Consider the following 16,597-nt stretch of genomic DNA (forward strand, 5'->3'; position numbering starts at 1 on the left):
CTCGGTGCTTTGTGACCGCCTAGAGGGGTGGGATAGGGAGGGTGGGAGGGAGACGCAAGAGGGAGGAGATATGGGGATATATGTATATGTATAGCTGAGTCACTTTGCTATAAAGCAGAAACTAACACACCATTGTAAAGCAATTATGCTCCAATAAAGATGTTAAAAAAAATAAAGAAAAAAAGATTAAAAAAAAAAAGCTCACTCTTTGATGTCAGCACAGGATCTGATCTGGGCTAGTCAGGTCCTCCTTATCAAAAACTTTAACATTTGAATGGAAAAACATGGAAATTGAGCATTTTAAAAAGCTAAATCTCACCAGTGGCGGTCTTTTCGAGGGCAGGTCCATAAATTCTTTTTTCTATGTCTTCATTGGAGTAGAACGTTTTTAACCATAAATTCTTACTGTTAAGGTCCAGGGCCCCTGGATGCCTGTCTGTCTCAAGGTCAAAGTTGGAACCCATGAGTTACCCTAGTATCCTGCCATAAATGGTCTTTTCTTTGTTTAATCGAAAACTTGTTGTTTCTACAAGGACCTACTGTCTAGCACAGGGAACTCTACTCAGTACTCTGTAATAACCTATATGGGAAAAGAATCTGGAAAAGAATGAATATGTGTATATGTATAACTGAATCACTTGGCCGTACACCTGAAACTCACACAGCATTGTAATTCATCTATACTCCAGTATAAGATAAACATTTTAAAAAATAGGGCTTCCCTGGTGGCGCAGTGGTTGAGGGTCTGCCTGCCAATGCAGGGGACATGGGTTCGAGTCCTGGTCTGGGAAGATCCCACATGCTGCGGAGCAACTAGGCCCGTGAGCCACAACTACTGAGCCTGCGCGTCTGGAGCCTGTGCTCCGCAACGAGAGAGGCCGCGATAGTGAGAGGCCCGCGCACCACGATGAAGAGTGGCCTCAGCTTGCCACAATTAGAGAAAGCCCTCGCACAGAAACGGGGACCCAACACAGCAAAAATAAATTAATTAATTAATAAATTCCTACCCCCAATATCTTCTTTGAAAAAAGAAAAAAATAATAAAAATTAAAAAATAAAAAATGTTGTTTCTGTTATTAGGAAACTAGATAATTTTGAACACATACACAAATATATTGATGAAATAAAAGAAACTAGCACTTATTTGTTTGAAATATTTTGCTGCAAAAATTGGAGATTGTTTCTTTCTGTTTTGGCATGAAAATCCAGGAGTGGGCAGAAAAATTTTCAGCTGAATTCTCTCCAACCCATGAAACGCAAACCACACAACTAATTTATGCTCAGTTTTCAATAGACAGCTAGCTCCATTCCAATTAAACAGAATAGCCATGATTACATTTTTTAGAAGAGAAATAAACTGATTTTTTAAAATAGAGTCTGAGGCTGTATGATCAGAGCCCCCACCTGTGTATGCTCTTGTGTGCCCAACAGTGGGCTAAAGGGTTTGCAGGCGTTATGAGTTAAGGGTTATCATTCCATTTGCAGACTGGAAACCCAGGGTCCAAAGAGGATAAAGAGCTACCCAGGACTACCTGCTGCCATGGCAGAATTCAAGACCGAACGTCGCGAGCCACGTTTTTAAACCCCCACTCCACACCGCTTCCTTACAGCTACTGCAGAAGTTTATGGGCCAATCTGTTCCCTGAAAAATATCTGTTACTTTGGCTTATAACCTCCATAAAGACAATTGACGAAAGATGAAAGACAACTGAGAAGCAAGTGGGGAAATGTCCCATCCAAGACAGCCAAAGCGCATCACTTTGTAAGTGATAATGACAGTGGTGTGCAGTGCTAGGGACAGACCTCATAAACGCAGTGGTGAGCAAACGCAGGCCGAGACAGAACAGGAGGGTCTACGAGATTCTGTGCATAGAAAGTTCAGAAAGAAACAAAGCTAACCTGCAGTGTTAGAAGTCGGGAGAGAGGCTGGTTTTAGGTTGGGTTGGGGACAGATAATTAAGGAACTCAAAAGTCCCCTTAACAAGACTCCACTGCAGTTCTATCGGGGGGTGTCCTTTCCTCTCTCTGACCTTAACGGCAGGTGACGGTGCAGCCGGCGGCTCGGGGGTCTCGGTCTTTAACTACACGCGGACTCCTGGGCTGAACGCCTCGTCCCCGTCCACCCCCCAGTCACCACCCTGGACCTCTTCCCCCAAACTCACCACGGCCATAGCATCACCGGCATCTCCATCCTCCAGAGGCTGCTCCCCGGGGCTGTCTGAGGCCTTTCTGCATCTCACACTATCCGTAGATCTCCAGGCTCAAGTCAGTTAAGTCGGCAGTTCTTAGCCTGCACGGGGTCATGCACGAGGACCTCTAAAAGGGTGGGGTTTCCTCTTATTTTGTTTAGGTTTCTCATTTTTACATCATTGTTTTTAAATGAAACTGATTAAATGCGTCAGGCGTGTTGTTATTTTCTAAACAGAGCTCCCAGGTGCCCACACATTCTTCTCCTCACCAAGTTCATTTGGACTTTTTCTTATTTAAGGCAGCAGTACCATATGCTCCAAGTTCAAAAAGACATAAATGGTCTCAGGATCTCAGCTATCAGTTCAGAAAATGAATATTTACACATGTATACATATATGGTAATCTTATTTCAATAGTATGAGCTCTGCTACAAATGTCTTTAATTCAAGAAAACACAGACTTTTCATATTTCAGTTTGAACAAAATTCACGTTTCAGATGAATGCAAATAAAAGTAACAAATTCTGAATAAATGTATTAAATATTATTAAATTAGAATTATAAAAGGGGACCTTGTACATGATTATTCAACAAACATGTTACAAAAAATCATATCGAAAATATCATTTCTCTTTGGCATGCTCAGACATAATTTACATAATTAAATATATAATTCCTACATCTATGGAATGTTAACCATACAAGAAAATAATATATATAGCAAAAATAAAGTAGAATAGCATAAATTTTAATATTCTATTTGCAATATGTGAATTAAACTTTGTATTAAAAAATTTCAAATTACTATATACACCAAAATAAACCAAGGAAGATCGCATCCTATGCTAGGACACAGCTCACCAGTTATTTCTGAGAAGTCTCTTATTTTACTCATCTTAATACACCATAAAATTAGAAGTTTATCTCTTTTTTACAGTTAGTACGATTCCAGGTACTATTTTTCCTTCAAATTAGATTTACATTCTTAAGAAACACCTGTGGGAGGGAAGAAGAAAAATGTCATTTATGACCTGGTTTTTAACATATTTAAACATATGCATAGTTTTAATAGAGTTATATTTTATTTTATTTTGTTTAAAGAATCTGTGGACTTTTAATTTACAGTCAAATCCTGAGAACGTAGATTAATGTGTATGTGGAGGGGATTGATCGGTACTTTTAGAAAGTTTAAATGATGACTTCCACCGTTAAAGTTTTAAGATATCTGCAGAAGCCAAAAAGTGAACTTGACATCACCTAAATAACTCAAAAATATTCCTAAAATGTATCCATCTGTAATACTCGAATTCCTTGTTAAATACGTGGAAACAGATACTATCAGAGATGACTCCTCCAGAAAAAAACTCACTAAATCGCCAAACTCTGCAGTTTTAAAGGGGCCTGTTTATCAGGTCTGTCCTCTATGCATCTTGTCCCAGGAGCATGTGTTTGCATAAAATATTTTAAATTATAATACAGTACTTGTTTTTCTGAGAAGTTTTCCAGTTATGAGGTTGCTTTTTGGACTTTATGTACATTTACTCATTCGGATAAAATATATCAAAACAAAGAACAAGATAAACGTGGCTTGAGTGAGTGATTGATTTTCTTTTTAAACATGGCTTGACTTAGGTCACTTCAAGAGCCTAATGAGTTCTCTTCATTTATTCTTGTTTTGCATTATTCAAAAGGTTGGAGATGGGGTGAGAGTAACTGATGTGAATATCTTGCCACTGAACACTGAAATGATCTAACTGATTTTCTTAATCTAAAAAAAAGGGAAAATTTTTAGTTCAGCAAATTTAAATATGCAGAATTGAGTGCCAATTATTATTATTAATTTATAATTGCTTTTTCAATAAGAATAAGAAAAGCAACATCAACAATAGGCCAGAATTGTCTCAGTAATTGTCACAGCAAACCTATCAGAGCCTATCACATCCCCATGCAGTTATTGGGATAAATTAAGTTACGTTGGCCAGATCGAGATATTCACAGATACTTCCAGACTACAGGTTCTCCAGACTTTGATGTCCACCCTAGAAAGCTGAGGAACTTTAAAAGGGACTTGTCCGGGGTACTGGAACGCTGACGACACCCCCCTTCCCCGCTCCCACCCCCCAAATGTTGACTCTGTACTAGGCCAGAAAGAACTACTGATTAGAAAGATATTTGCAAAGAAATGAACACCTTTCAGTCTTTTGTATAGACTCTACTTTTGTAAAGAAATGTGAGAATTTCCTTTTGATTTATCTAGGTCATACAAATACTTTATTGCCCTAGGGTTCCAAAGGTCATTTAGCCAGAACGAAAATTCTGACTTAATTTCACTCTGGCAAAATGCTTACATGTTCACTATACGTTTGATTGTTTGCTTTTTCTTCTATTCTTCTAATACTTCCTCTCTTATTATAGCCTATAGAGCGTAAATCAAAATCTTAGGGCCCTACTTTTATTATATCTACTTTTATTATACTTTGACCAGTTAAAAAAAAGGTAGACCTTTAAATAGTTTGGTTCATCTAATGTGTATATGCATACGGTTTCTGTACAATGATGACATAACATCCAATGTTGAAATCTTTTAAAAAATCACTGAGGACTCGTAAGGCTGCCCAAAAGCTGTTTCTATTAATTCAATCACTGTTGAGGACATTTTTTTATTAATTCAATAAACCATTTAGACCAAGCTTTAACACTAAGTGGAAAATCCACAGGTTAAATTTATTTGGTGGTGCTAAGATCAGCTTCCTGGGCTTTTTAAATTGTTGAAAATTTCTTAAGAGAGTCAGGCTGTTAAACAGAATAAGAAAAATTAATAAATACATACTCACACGTAGGTCTTCTATGCCTGTGAGCACAGAGGACTCACTGCTAATCTTTTGAGCAATCTAGCACATCTTTTGTAATCTAGGAGAAACATTTAAAAGTAAATTGTGTATATGGTTACTACAAATGTGGGGAAAACCATGTTAAGTTATTGTCGCTAATTCTTAATAATGATAGCCATAATTTAATAAACATCTAATATAGCAAGTACTTAACCTGGATTTTCTCATTGATTCTCCTGATGATATAAGCAGCTAAGATGTTACTGTCATCTTCACTTTAGAGATGAGAAAACAGCCTCAAAATGTTAAGAGTCTCATAGCTAGTAAGCAGTTTCATTCCAAAGCCCAGAGTTTCTCCACCATATGCTGTGCTACCACTTATCATTCTGCCTAGATGCCAACAAGATTCATTTTCTCTAGTCATCAAACACAAGCAGTTTTTGAAAAAATCATAACAACTCTGACTGAACATCCCAAGTAAAATTAAATATCCCTCAAGATGACCAATTTAGTTTAAAAAAATGCAAAACGTTTAAAGTTCATTTTCTTTAAAAAGAAAGTTTAGATTTAGAAAGGAATTTAAAATTAGCCAACTGAGTTACCACACTTAATGATGATTTGGGCAGTTTAAAGGGGAGCATTTAAATATAATGTTTGGAATTGCTATTTAGTTCAGTAACTTAAGAATCCCAAAGAATTCTTTAGACAACCTTTAAAACGCACGCTACCGTTATTCAGAAAAGTCTATCACTCAGCATAGAAATGATGCGATATGAAACTACTCGTAAAAACTTAGGGGGAGGGCTTCCCTGGTGGCTCAGTGGTTGAGGGTCCGCCTGCCAGTGCAGGGGACATGGGTTTGAGCCCTGGTCCGGGAAGATCCCACATGCTGTGGAACAACTAAGCCCGTGCGCCACAACTGCTGATCCTGCACTCTAGAGCCCTCGAACCACAACTGCTGAGCCCACGAGCCACAATTACTGAAGCCCACGTGCCTAGAGCGCGTGCTCCGCAACAAGAGAAGCCACCACAATGAGAAGCTTGCGCACCGCAATGAAGAGTGGCCCCCGCTCACCGCAACTAGAGAAAAAACTTGCGCACAGCAACGAAGACCCAACACAGCCAAAAATAAATAAATAAAATAAATAAAATTTGTTTAAAAAAAAAAAAACTTAGGGGGAAATTTTGACTTACACTTCATGGTCATCTTTTTTTTTTTTTCCATTTATATAAGAGAGTGCCTTATTTATGCCAAGGAATTTGATAAATGATAAAAGGTTTATAATTTATCAAATGATAAATCCTGACAGACATTGTGGTCCTTAAGGAAATCTGGCTATTTTCAGATCTGTCTGAAATAGTCCCAATTAGAATGTGGTTTCATTGCTCACGGTGTCAACAGAACGCCCACACCTTAAATTTAAGCACCGTCAATGTTGTAAACAGCACGTCATACAATGTTTAGTCTATTATTTCCCACTCACAGACAGCTGAAGTTTAAAATCACGTGCATTTACTGTTGGATAAAGATTTTTTAAAAAGGACAAAAATGACCCAAGTTACTTACAAGCTGGCATTGAGCAATCCCTGGTGTTGTGGTAGAGCCTGTGGAAATGTTTGCTACACTCCGCTGAAAACGTGACCGGCCCTATTGGACAGGAAAAGAATGCTTACGATACACATAGGTGTGTTTTCCAATCAAATCTGCCAGCACTTTATGGATAGAGATAATATAACTGGTTTACATCTTTCCATGCCCTTAAAAGACCTTGCCTGGGGGCACGTCTCCTCCCCCAGACTCTGGGGCAGGCAGTGAGGTGTAATCTGCGAAAAACAATCGAAATTCACTCCACATTCTCAACATCTCACATAATGGAACATAAGTCTATTTCAGGAGAACTCCTCAGAATAAGTAAGAGAGAAAAGCTCTAGACAGAAAAACAAAAAATCTGCAGAGAGCAAAGCAAGCGGATGTGAAAGAATAAAAAATAAATATCCAGGGTTTCCACTTTCTGTTCTTCAGTTTTTTATTTAATAGGAGTGAATGTTTATATGCAGAGACATTTATTCCATTTTCTACTTAGAGTGATTTGTGTCAAGGACCACTGGAAGGTGGACAGGGTCTTGAGACTTCCCTTATTTTCCCCACAAACCCAAGACAGTCCTCACCAAAATTCATCCCTACATCTGGAGTCTGCTTTTTATGGAAGTGGTAGAAGTAGGGGAGCCCACGGTGCCACTACCAGGGTTCTAGAAACATCAGGAAATTTCTTACACTTCTCCGTGCCTCAGGAGGGTCTTCACGACCTCGTTCCAAAGTTAATTAACAAGGTGGCCCTGGGCTTTGGTCAAGGGGGAACCCACATCTTTGCCAGCTTATTGGCCTGAGATGTAAAACAGGGAAAGGCGGGGGAATGACTAGGCACAGAGTAAAGGTCAGGGTGCACGCTTCGAATTAAGTGATTTGCTAGAACATGGGGCACAGGATGATTGCAATGATTCCCCAAGTTGATCCGAAGAACCAAGGAGTGTCGTGGGAGAGAAAGCCACCGGTGCTCACCATGTGACACATGAAGGGAATCTGCTCTGCCCTGTGAGAAACACTTCCTCTGTGTCGCCGACCGGGAGCACAGCTAAATCCCTAGCACACCACGGAGGACTCATCACAGTACAACTCCACCCGCCTTCCAGCCACACTCTGCCCAGTGGCCACACACACCCTTGCCTAAACTGGCCGCCCGGTCCTGCCCCAAACCACACCATGTGTCCAAAGGATTGCTTCTGACCAGGATGCCTCTCTCATCCGGGAAAACCCTATTCATCCTTAGAGCCCAGCTTATATATTGTGTCCACGACAGCCTTTTCTGGTAGTTCTTGGCAAAACTGTCCACTTCCTGTGTCTCCCTAAAATTCTGTTTACACTTCTATCATTCACCCAGATCTGGTTCCCATCACCATCAAAACAAGCTAGTAGCATTTGCCTACCTCCCTGACAGGACTGTGAGCCTCTAACAGACATTTATTTTCATGCCCTCAATGCCTCATGGAGTAATATGCTACAATCTTTTTAATTGAATCGCTGATAAAGTTCACGCCTACCTGTGAAATGCTTTATGAATTTGTCTTTTAAGTTCAAATCTCTTGGGAATATTTCTGAAAAGAAAAAAAACCTTTAGAATTTCTTGAATGCATTTCCATCATTAAAAAATCTCCTTATAAACACTAACTCAGAAGGATACCTGCACCCCCGTGTTCACTGCAGCATTATTTACAACAGCCAGGATACGGAAGCAACCTAAGTGCTTGTTCACTGTTCACTGATGGATGAATGAATGTGGTATATATGTATACAACAGAATAGCACTCAGCCATAAGAAAGAATGATACCCTGCCATTTGTGACAACGTGGATGGACCTAGAGGGAATTACGTTAAGTGAAATAAATCAGACAGGAAAGACAAATACTATATGATTCCACTTCCACGTGGAATCTAAAAAACAAAACAAATGAGCAAACAAAACTAGGTTCACAGAAACAGAGAACAGAACAGTAGTTGCCAGAGGGGAGGGGCATTGGGGAGGAAACAGAATAGGTGACGAAGGAGGTCAAGAGGTACCGACCTCTGGTTATAAAATAAATAAGTCATGGGGGTGCGATGGACAGCATGAGGATATAGTCAGTAATACTGTAGAGCACGTTAGAAGGTTGCCAAGAGTAAACCCTGAAAGTTAACTGTACGGTGACGGATGGTAACCAGACTTCTCGTGGTGATCATTTTACAACGTATACAAACATCGAATCATTATGTTGTACGCCTGAAACCAAGGTAATGTTGTACATCAATTTTGCCTCAATAAAAAAGTTTTAATATCCTTACAAGTAGACTATAATGACGAGCACTAAACTCATGAGCTTGTGGTTGTTCACGCAGCTGATTCCAAGTCTGTATGTCCAGCCCTGGCCAGGGTGACGGGGAGAGGTGAGGTGAGGATACTCACCATCCTTTATAAACTTTGTCTAAGGGTGAGGAGAAGGGAAGGATTTTTAGGCAAGGGAGTGATACCATCAAGCTTCATTTTTAAAGATCATCATGCCTGGTACGGAGGGGCGAGAGTAGATGCAGAGATGAGATAAAAGGTTTACAGAGACGTCATCGTGCGTGTGTGGAACAGCGCTGGCCTGTGGAGGGGTTAGCAAACTGCCCTCAGGACTCATCCTGCCCCACGCCTGCTACTGTAAATAAAGTTTTATTGGACCACAGCCATGCTCATTACTTACGTGTGGCCTACGCCTGCTTTCGTGCTACGATGCAGGGGCAAGACATTGTTGCAGACATTGTATGGCTCACCGAGCCTCCAATATTTTGAAAATGTTTGAAATAGAGAAAGGTTGCCAGTGCATGCTGTAGCATCCTATTTGCATTCAGCTAAAATGGTGATTGTCTGCAGAGAGGCAACAGCGACAAGGATTCTGGGGGTGGGAGGGAAGAGAGATTTTTCAGTGCATACTCTTTTCATTAACATTTTAAAAAATTAATTTATTTTTTTATTATTTTTGGCTGCGTTGGGTCTTCGTTGCTGCACACGGGCTTTCTCTAGCTGTGGCAAGCAGGGGCTACTCTTCGTTGTGGTGCACGGGCTTCTCAGTGCAGTGGCTTCTCTTGTTGCAGAGCATGGGCTCTAGAGCACAGGCTCAGTAGTTGTGGCATGTGGGCTCAGTAGTTGTGGCATGTGGGCTCAGTAGTTGCAGCTCGCAGGCTCTAGAACGCAGGCTCAGTAGTTGTAGCTCATGGGCTTTGTTGCTCTGCAGCATGTGGGATCTTCCCGGACCAGGGCTCCAACCCATGTCCCCTGCATTGGCAGGAGGATTTTTAACCACTGAACCACCAGGGAAGTCCAACTTTAACTTTTTTCAACATAAATCTGTTTTCATTTTTCAATAAGCAACTAGTTAATTGAAAATGAATCTGTATTTAGGGATTAGATGCCCTGGTGATAACTTTCAATCAACGAAATATTAAATGAAGGACTGAATATGAGAAAACTACCCCCAACAACAAAATTAGATGATTGAGCTCTGAGGGAAAACATTCTTAACAATCAGCTTCCATTACAGAAATGGGAGCCACATATGTAATTTAAAATTTTTAGTAGTCACATTTTAAAAAGTAAAAAAAAAAGTTGAAAAATTAAAATTAATTTTAATTAAATTAAAATTAATACTTTATTTAACCCATTATATCCAAAATATTATCCTTTCAATATGTAATCAATATTTTTAAATTACTAGTGAGATAGTCTACATTTTTTATACTAAGTTTTCAAAACCCAAGGTGTACTTTACACTCACAGCACACCTCAATTTGGACCAGCCACACTGCAAGTGTTCAGTACTCATAGGTACCCAGTGGCTACCATGTTGGACGGCACAAGAATAGAATGTAGGTTTCTGGTATCTAAGGACAACGCTATGGGAGATTACATGTACAGATGGATTAAAAATAAAAGGATCCCAGGACTTCCCTGGTGGTGCAGTGGTTAAGAATCCGCCTGCTAATGCAGGGGACACGGGTTCGAGCCCTGGTCCGGGAAGATCCCACATGCCACGGAGCAACTAAGTCCGTGCGCCACAGCTACTGAGCCTGTGCTCTAGAGCCTGCGTGCTGCAACTACTGAAGCCCACGTGTCTACAGCCCATGCTCCGCAACAAGAGAAGCCACCGCAATGAGAAGCCCGCGCACGGCAACGAAGACCCAACACAGCCATAAATAAATAAATAGTTAAAATAAATAAATAAAAGGATCCCTAGGTAATGCTTGATGATTATCCTGGAACAACTTGAATAACCTATCATCTCATTCATCCAATTTATGAAAATTTCTAGTTTTCATTTAACCAAAACAGTTACCATCTGCCACCCTCAACAATTTTAAGTTTACAATCATATATTTTTAAAGGAACAGACTTGCATATTATGTATATAATGTTGGCAATGTTGGCAATGTTATCCCTTGATAAGCAGAGATCATGTGAAATAATAGAAAATAATAAAAAAATCATAATACAGAACAACTAGAAAATAACAGAAAACGTTTAGTGTTTGCTTTTACTTGCGTATAACTTAATGTCTTACCATAGAGGTAATTTACTCTGCCATGATCGATTCTTTACAAAGCCATGTTAGTGGATCCTTAGTACCTCTGGAAGTACTGAAGGGCATTACTTTATGTTTTAATCTAGCATTTTTCATGTACTTGAATTGAAATGTTTGTTATATAGTTCCCTGAGTTATCATTTCCTTTAGTTAAGGAGCTGGCATGATTATTCTCTTTCTAAATATATAAAAACAATTCTACTTTCAAAAATAAGAACTAGATTTATTACATCAGTGCTGAGAGAATCACTGAGGGAAAATATAAGTGTTTGAAAAAATTCATGTTTATTAATAACTCTGTTCCATGGGTCTTCTGGGAGCTTGTAAGAAATATAGAATTTCAGGCCCAGACCTACAGAGTCACTTTCACAAGAGCTCCTAGGAGATTTATTTGCACATTCAAGTTTGAAAGCAGTAATCTAAATGTTCCAAACAAGATACAAAACTTCTTGAACATTCAACAGTGAATTACTGTTGAATTATTATTACTTTATAATATTATTACTAATGTATTTGTAGTCTGGGATTATTAGAAGACAAGACACAGAATTCTTTCCAGTAAAATTATGTCATCATGCGGGGTTTTGTTGGTGGTGTTTTGAATTTTTATCACTTCTTTACTTTCAGGCACTACAGGATGCTCCAGGCTCCTCCTGAATAATTTCCTGTCTCGGTGTTAGTACCAGTCGTTTCTCCAAGGAGCCCTGGTTCCTCTTATAGAGGATGGTATTAGAAACCGAAGTCTGGGACTTCCCTGGCGGTCCAGTAGTTAGGACTCGGTACTTTTCCTGCCCAGGGCCTGGGGTCAATCCCTGGTCAGGGAACTAAGATCCCACAAGCTGCGTCGAGGGCAACAAAAAGGAAACCAAAGTCTGGGTACCAGGTGTGCTTGTTGCTACTGGGGTATGGTTGTTTCCAGGCCCATGCAGTTGACGGAGCAAAGAAACACATGTGTGGTACGTATGGGCACCCTGATTTTTAATATACCTAGTGTTCAAATTATTTAAAATTGTACCACAATACTTGCCAAAATATATTTTTGGAATGTACAGTATCTGTAATATTTCACTGATAAGATTACAAAGAATTTAGGATTTAGATTTTTTTTTTCCACACGGAAATAGCTACAAAGACATCATGAAGGAAGAGGGCCTGGAAGGAGAGGTGAATTGTGACAGGCAGAGATGACAGAAGCGCGTTCCAGGAGCTGGCGGAATAGCACAGACAGCGGCTACGGCATCTGCAAGGGGCAGGCCCCGCCCATGCGACCCGCACCCTGAGAGAACCACAGAAGGGAAGATGGGGCAGGTCACAGGGGACTTAAATGTCCTGCCTTCAAGAGAAGTTAGGGCTTTCTTGGAAAATCCAGAGAAGCCACTGCAGATCTGTGACTGGGGAGGAAACAGCCTGGCTCTACTAAGAATATTCATTTGTACTGAAATTAACACAACATTGTAAATCAACTATAGTCCAACATAAAATTTAAAAAAATTTTTTAAAAAAGACACTTAAAGCACCTACTTTTCAGCACTTAGGATAAGATCAACCTAAGTAGTATGTATTTTATATTTTAAATTACAATTAAGGGCTTCCCTGGTGGCGCAGTGGTTGAGAGTCCGCCTGCCGATGCAGGGGACACGGGTTCGTGACCCGGTCCAGGAAGACCCCACATGCCGCGGAGCGGCTGGGCCCGTGAGCCCTGGCCGCTGAGCCTGCGCGTCCGGAGCCTGTGCTCCGCAACGGGAGAGGCCACGACAGTGAGAGGCCCGCATACCGCAAAAAAAATTAAAAAAATTAAAAAATACAATTAAAATGATGTATTAATCTCAAAAAAAGAATATTCATTTGTAATTGTTTGTAAGAACCTCTCCAAAATGGTCTTCACATTCCTGCCTTAAGCCTCATGACAGCAAGGTTTCACATTAAAAACAAACAAACCCAAAACAACCCAGCAACACAGATCTGATTCCATGAAGCCTGCAGAAGAATGTAAATGTTCAGTGACAGCTCTTGAAAAGGCAAAGCTTTTCCATCAAAACTTTCTAAAAGTCCCCCTCATACTTCCATCTCCCGAATTTCATACCAATTCCTTCTCTGTCCCAAATTCCTCCAACCCCCCTCTCTAGCCCCACCGCTGCCACTTCTCAGACATCTGACTCTGTTTTCATCTCAGTGACGAGTACCGCAGCGCTCCCTTTCTTTTGCAGAGTTCTGGGAACGATTCTTTGCTCCATTCTGCTGGTGTGATGGTCAGACAACAGAGGGGAGAAGGGATACAGGTTATGAAAACACACACTTTCCATGCTTAGCCCAATGAGGCAACCCAGCAGGGGGCGCCACCCGAGTTAGGGAGACAGTATGACATTGTCCTGAGGCTTGAACCAGGGCGATGGGCAGGACGATAAAGAGGAAGGATCAGATTGCAGAGACATGGAGAGTGGGGTTTGGTCATTAACCTGAGCTCCTTCAGCACGAGTCAATAATGTTGGTTAACTTCGTATTCCCACGTCCATCAGAGCACGTCAGGTGTGTGCTGTGAGTGGCTAGATGAACTGATGGATGGGTGATGCGTGAACAACGCATGGGGCGGGGAGGAAGGGGGGCCGGGGATGGTGAATCCTGAGGGTGATGGGTACCTGCCTCTCGCATCTCCTCCTACCCAGTGCCCCCCTCCAATTCTAACGGCATCCTCGCTGGTCACCCTCTCACCCGAGGCTTCCGCACTTACTGCTTCCCCTACGTGGACCGATCCCTGCACCTCGAGCCTCACGGGAGTATTTAGGGAAGCCGTTGACCTACAGAAAAGGGAGGCACCACAGCCGCAGGTGCAGCAAGGGTTTCAGAGCCCAGAGCGCATGCGAAGTCCCGGGTGATGGTGTTTACTATGTCGCAGAATCACGGGGTCAGAATTCCCGAGGTACCTGGCAGGGATGACAGTCTTTAGCCTCCAGAGCCTGGGAGATGTTTCCTCCTGAATGAGCTGTGAACCCCGCCACACCCGAGTGTGCCTGTGAGGACCACCTGGATAGGGCCAGCTCACGTCCTTGTTGGTCCCTGACCCATGTCCGAGTGTCCCCTTCACTTTCACAGACTCAGTACGGATGTAAAGAGTCACCCTTCCTCCTCACGTCATCCAAAGACTACATCACAAACAGCTGGAGAAAGCAACCGATGTGGTGCACAGATCACGTTCTGCTGGGCTGTGTTGGGTTTTTTTGTTTTTTTCTTTTGCGGTACGCGGGCCTCTCACTGTTGTGGCCTCTCCCGTTGCGGAGCACAGGCTCCGGACGCGCAGGCTCAGCAGCCATGGCTCACGGGCCCAGCCACTCCGCAGCATGTGGGATCCTCCCGGACCGGGGCACGAACCCGTGTCCCCTGCATCGGCAGACGGACTCTCAACCACTGCGCCACCAGGGAAGCCCCTGTGTTGTTTTTTAAAACTTCGGATTGTTGCCACTTACATTGTAACTTTTAATAAAATAAAACTTTTATTTTAATATAATAAAAAGTTTTATTTTAATAAAATAAAAGTCTTTCTCCCTAGAAACTCACTTCAGTAAGGCTTCAGCCTTTTACAGAGAAAAGATCTGTTAAACTTCAATGACACAGGTCTGAATTAATGTTACCACAAATGTTCCTGTAGTTGGAGACTTTCTTCCACTCTTTTACTTTCCAAAGTGACATTCCATTCTGAGATAAACGTTGGGGCCAAGAAGTTGCAAGTCCGAGGATGCGAAGGGTGTGGTGCCGTCACTGCATCACTGCGGTGGTCACCGTCCCGCCCAGCTCCCCTCCGGGAAAGCCCTGTGTGTCCCCACGTCGCTGGAAAGCCCTGCCCAGCCCTGGACGAGGTCCTGGGTCCTCCTGTCTCAGCTTCCTGGACCTTCTCCATCCCCTGCCTCCCCTTCAGCCCGTCACTGGCCTCCTCTTTGGGTCTACCTGTGCGCCAGCCTCCCCGCCTCCCCACCTAGAACGTGCCGTCAGAGCGCAGACACCTGACTGCCTGCTCCCCTGGGTGGCCTCGGCCTCTGCATGGTGACTGGCACGCAGCAAGTACTGGATGAAAATTTGTGCAGTGAATGTGTATATATTTATATCATAACTATCATGAAAGAAAAACGGTCCTAAGAACCCCTCTCTGCTTTGTTCAAAGTGAAGTAAGAGGCAGAAGAGCGAGGAGACGACAGCAAGGCTGCTGTGGGCTGCGACCTCTCAGCCAGCGGGTGCCGGGGGGCGGCCCCCGGGGAGGGGCGCCTACCGCTGCCGGGCTGGGCGGCCAGCGCGTCCTCGCTCCGCAGGTGCGCGGGCTCCCAGCAGAGGCGCTGCTGAGCGGCTCCCTCCTCCTGCCCCGCCCCGGCCTTCCTGCCCTAAGCGAGCCGCAGCCCCGCCGCCCCGTCGGGCCGCTTCGCCCCGGGCTTCTCACGTTTACTCCTCGTTCGGCCGCCGTCCTCGCCGCCTTGGGGTGTCTCAGGACTCCTCGTGTCGGCTACTTTCAATCCCTTTTCTCATCCCCACCACTCGTTGGGCCGTTGGGCAGCGAAGCGCCAGGAACCTGGGCGCGCAGAGCTGATCCGGGAGCCGCGGCGGCGGGTGGAGCCTGCTCAGCTACCCAGGCCCTGCGCCAGCTCCAGGGGGTCGCAAAGGGGCGTCCCGGCGCGCGACGCCAGGGCCCTGGCCCAATCCCCAAACCCGGGCTGGACCGGAAAGAGGCGCCGCCAGGTGCTAATCTGTCCGCCCCGCCTCGGCCGCTGGGACTGAAGCGCATGTCCTCGGGCTCCGGGCCCCCGCTTCCGAGACCCGGCCTCTCTCACGGGGAAGAGGCGCATTGAGCCGGTTCCTCCGCAAGATGGGTTTCTGGATACTTAACGTCTCGGCCGCGGTACGTCTCACCAGCTCATTGCCTCTTTCCCCGAGAGCCCGCCGTCGGCGGCGAGCGCTGCCGGCCTGTTCCCGCGGTGCGCGAGCCAGGCCGCCCCGAGCGCGCGCCTCTCCGGGCCGCACGAGTCCTCCCGCCCTGGGCTTGGCGCACGGGGCCGCGGGCGCGGGGCTGCTTACCTGCGCTCCGGGAGGCCGCGGGGAGGGACAGCCAGGGCTTCGGCTCCTCGCCCGCGACGCGCGCGCCCCTGCGGCCCCCGGGCCTCCCCTGGGTCCCGCACGGCGACAGGACCAGCGCCAGCAGCAGCAGCGCGGGCGGCCGGGCGCTTAGCCTCGCCGGTCGCATGGGCGCGCGGGAGCGGCCGGAGGGAGATCAGGCGGGTCTCGGGCGGAGGCGGAGGGTCCGCGCCCCGAAGACGGACGGCGGGCGACACCTGCGCGCCTCGGGGAGGGACGCAGGACGAGGACACGGGCGGGGACGCGCGGCTGCCCCGGGGACCTGGGCGAGGCCCAGCGCGCAGATGCTCACAGGTCCGCGCGGCCTCCCC

General features: G+C 44.4%; 1 protein-coding gene across 1 annotated transcript; it reads right to left on the minus strand.

Annotated features, from left to right (window-relative positions):
• Window positions 1-3,022: 3,022 nt before the first annotated feature.
• ALKAL1 (ALK and LTK ligand 1) lies at window positions 3,023-16,395 on the minus strand. The gene is made up of 6 exons (XM_004325453.2): window positions 16,216-16,395; window positions 15,170-15,185; window positions 8,120-8,173; window positions 6,588-6,668; window positions 5,024-5,099; window positions 3,023-3,185 (listed from the first exon to the last, which is right to left on the minus strand). Exons 1-5 carry the CDS (start codon window positions 16,393-16,395, stop codon window positions 5,035-5,037), a joined length of 396 nt encoding a protein of 131 aa, XP_004325501.1. The 3' UTR covers window positions 3,023-3,185; window positions 5,024-5,034.
• Window positions 16,396-16,597: the final 202 nt, after the last annotated feature.

Source organism: Tursiops truncatus, chromosome 17, assembly GCF_011762595.2.
Source record: "Tursiops truncatus isolate mTurTru1 chromosome 17, mTurTru1.mat.Y, whole genome shotgun sequence".
Taxonomy (NCBI): domain Eukaryota; kingdom Metazoa; phylum Chordata; class Mammalia; order Artiodactyla; family Delphinidae; genus Tursiops; species Tursiops truncatus.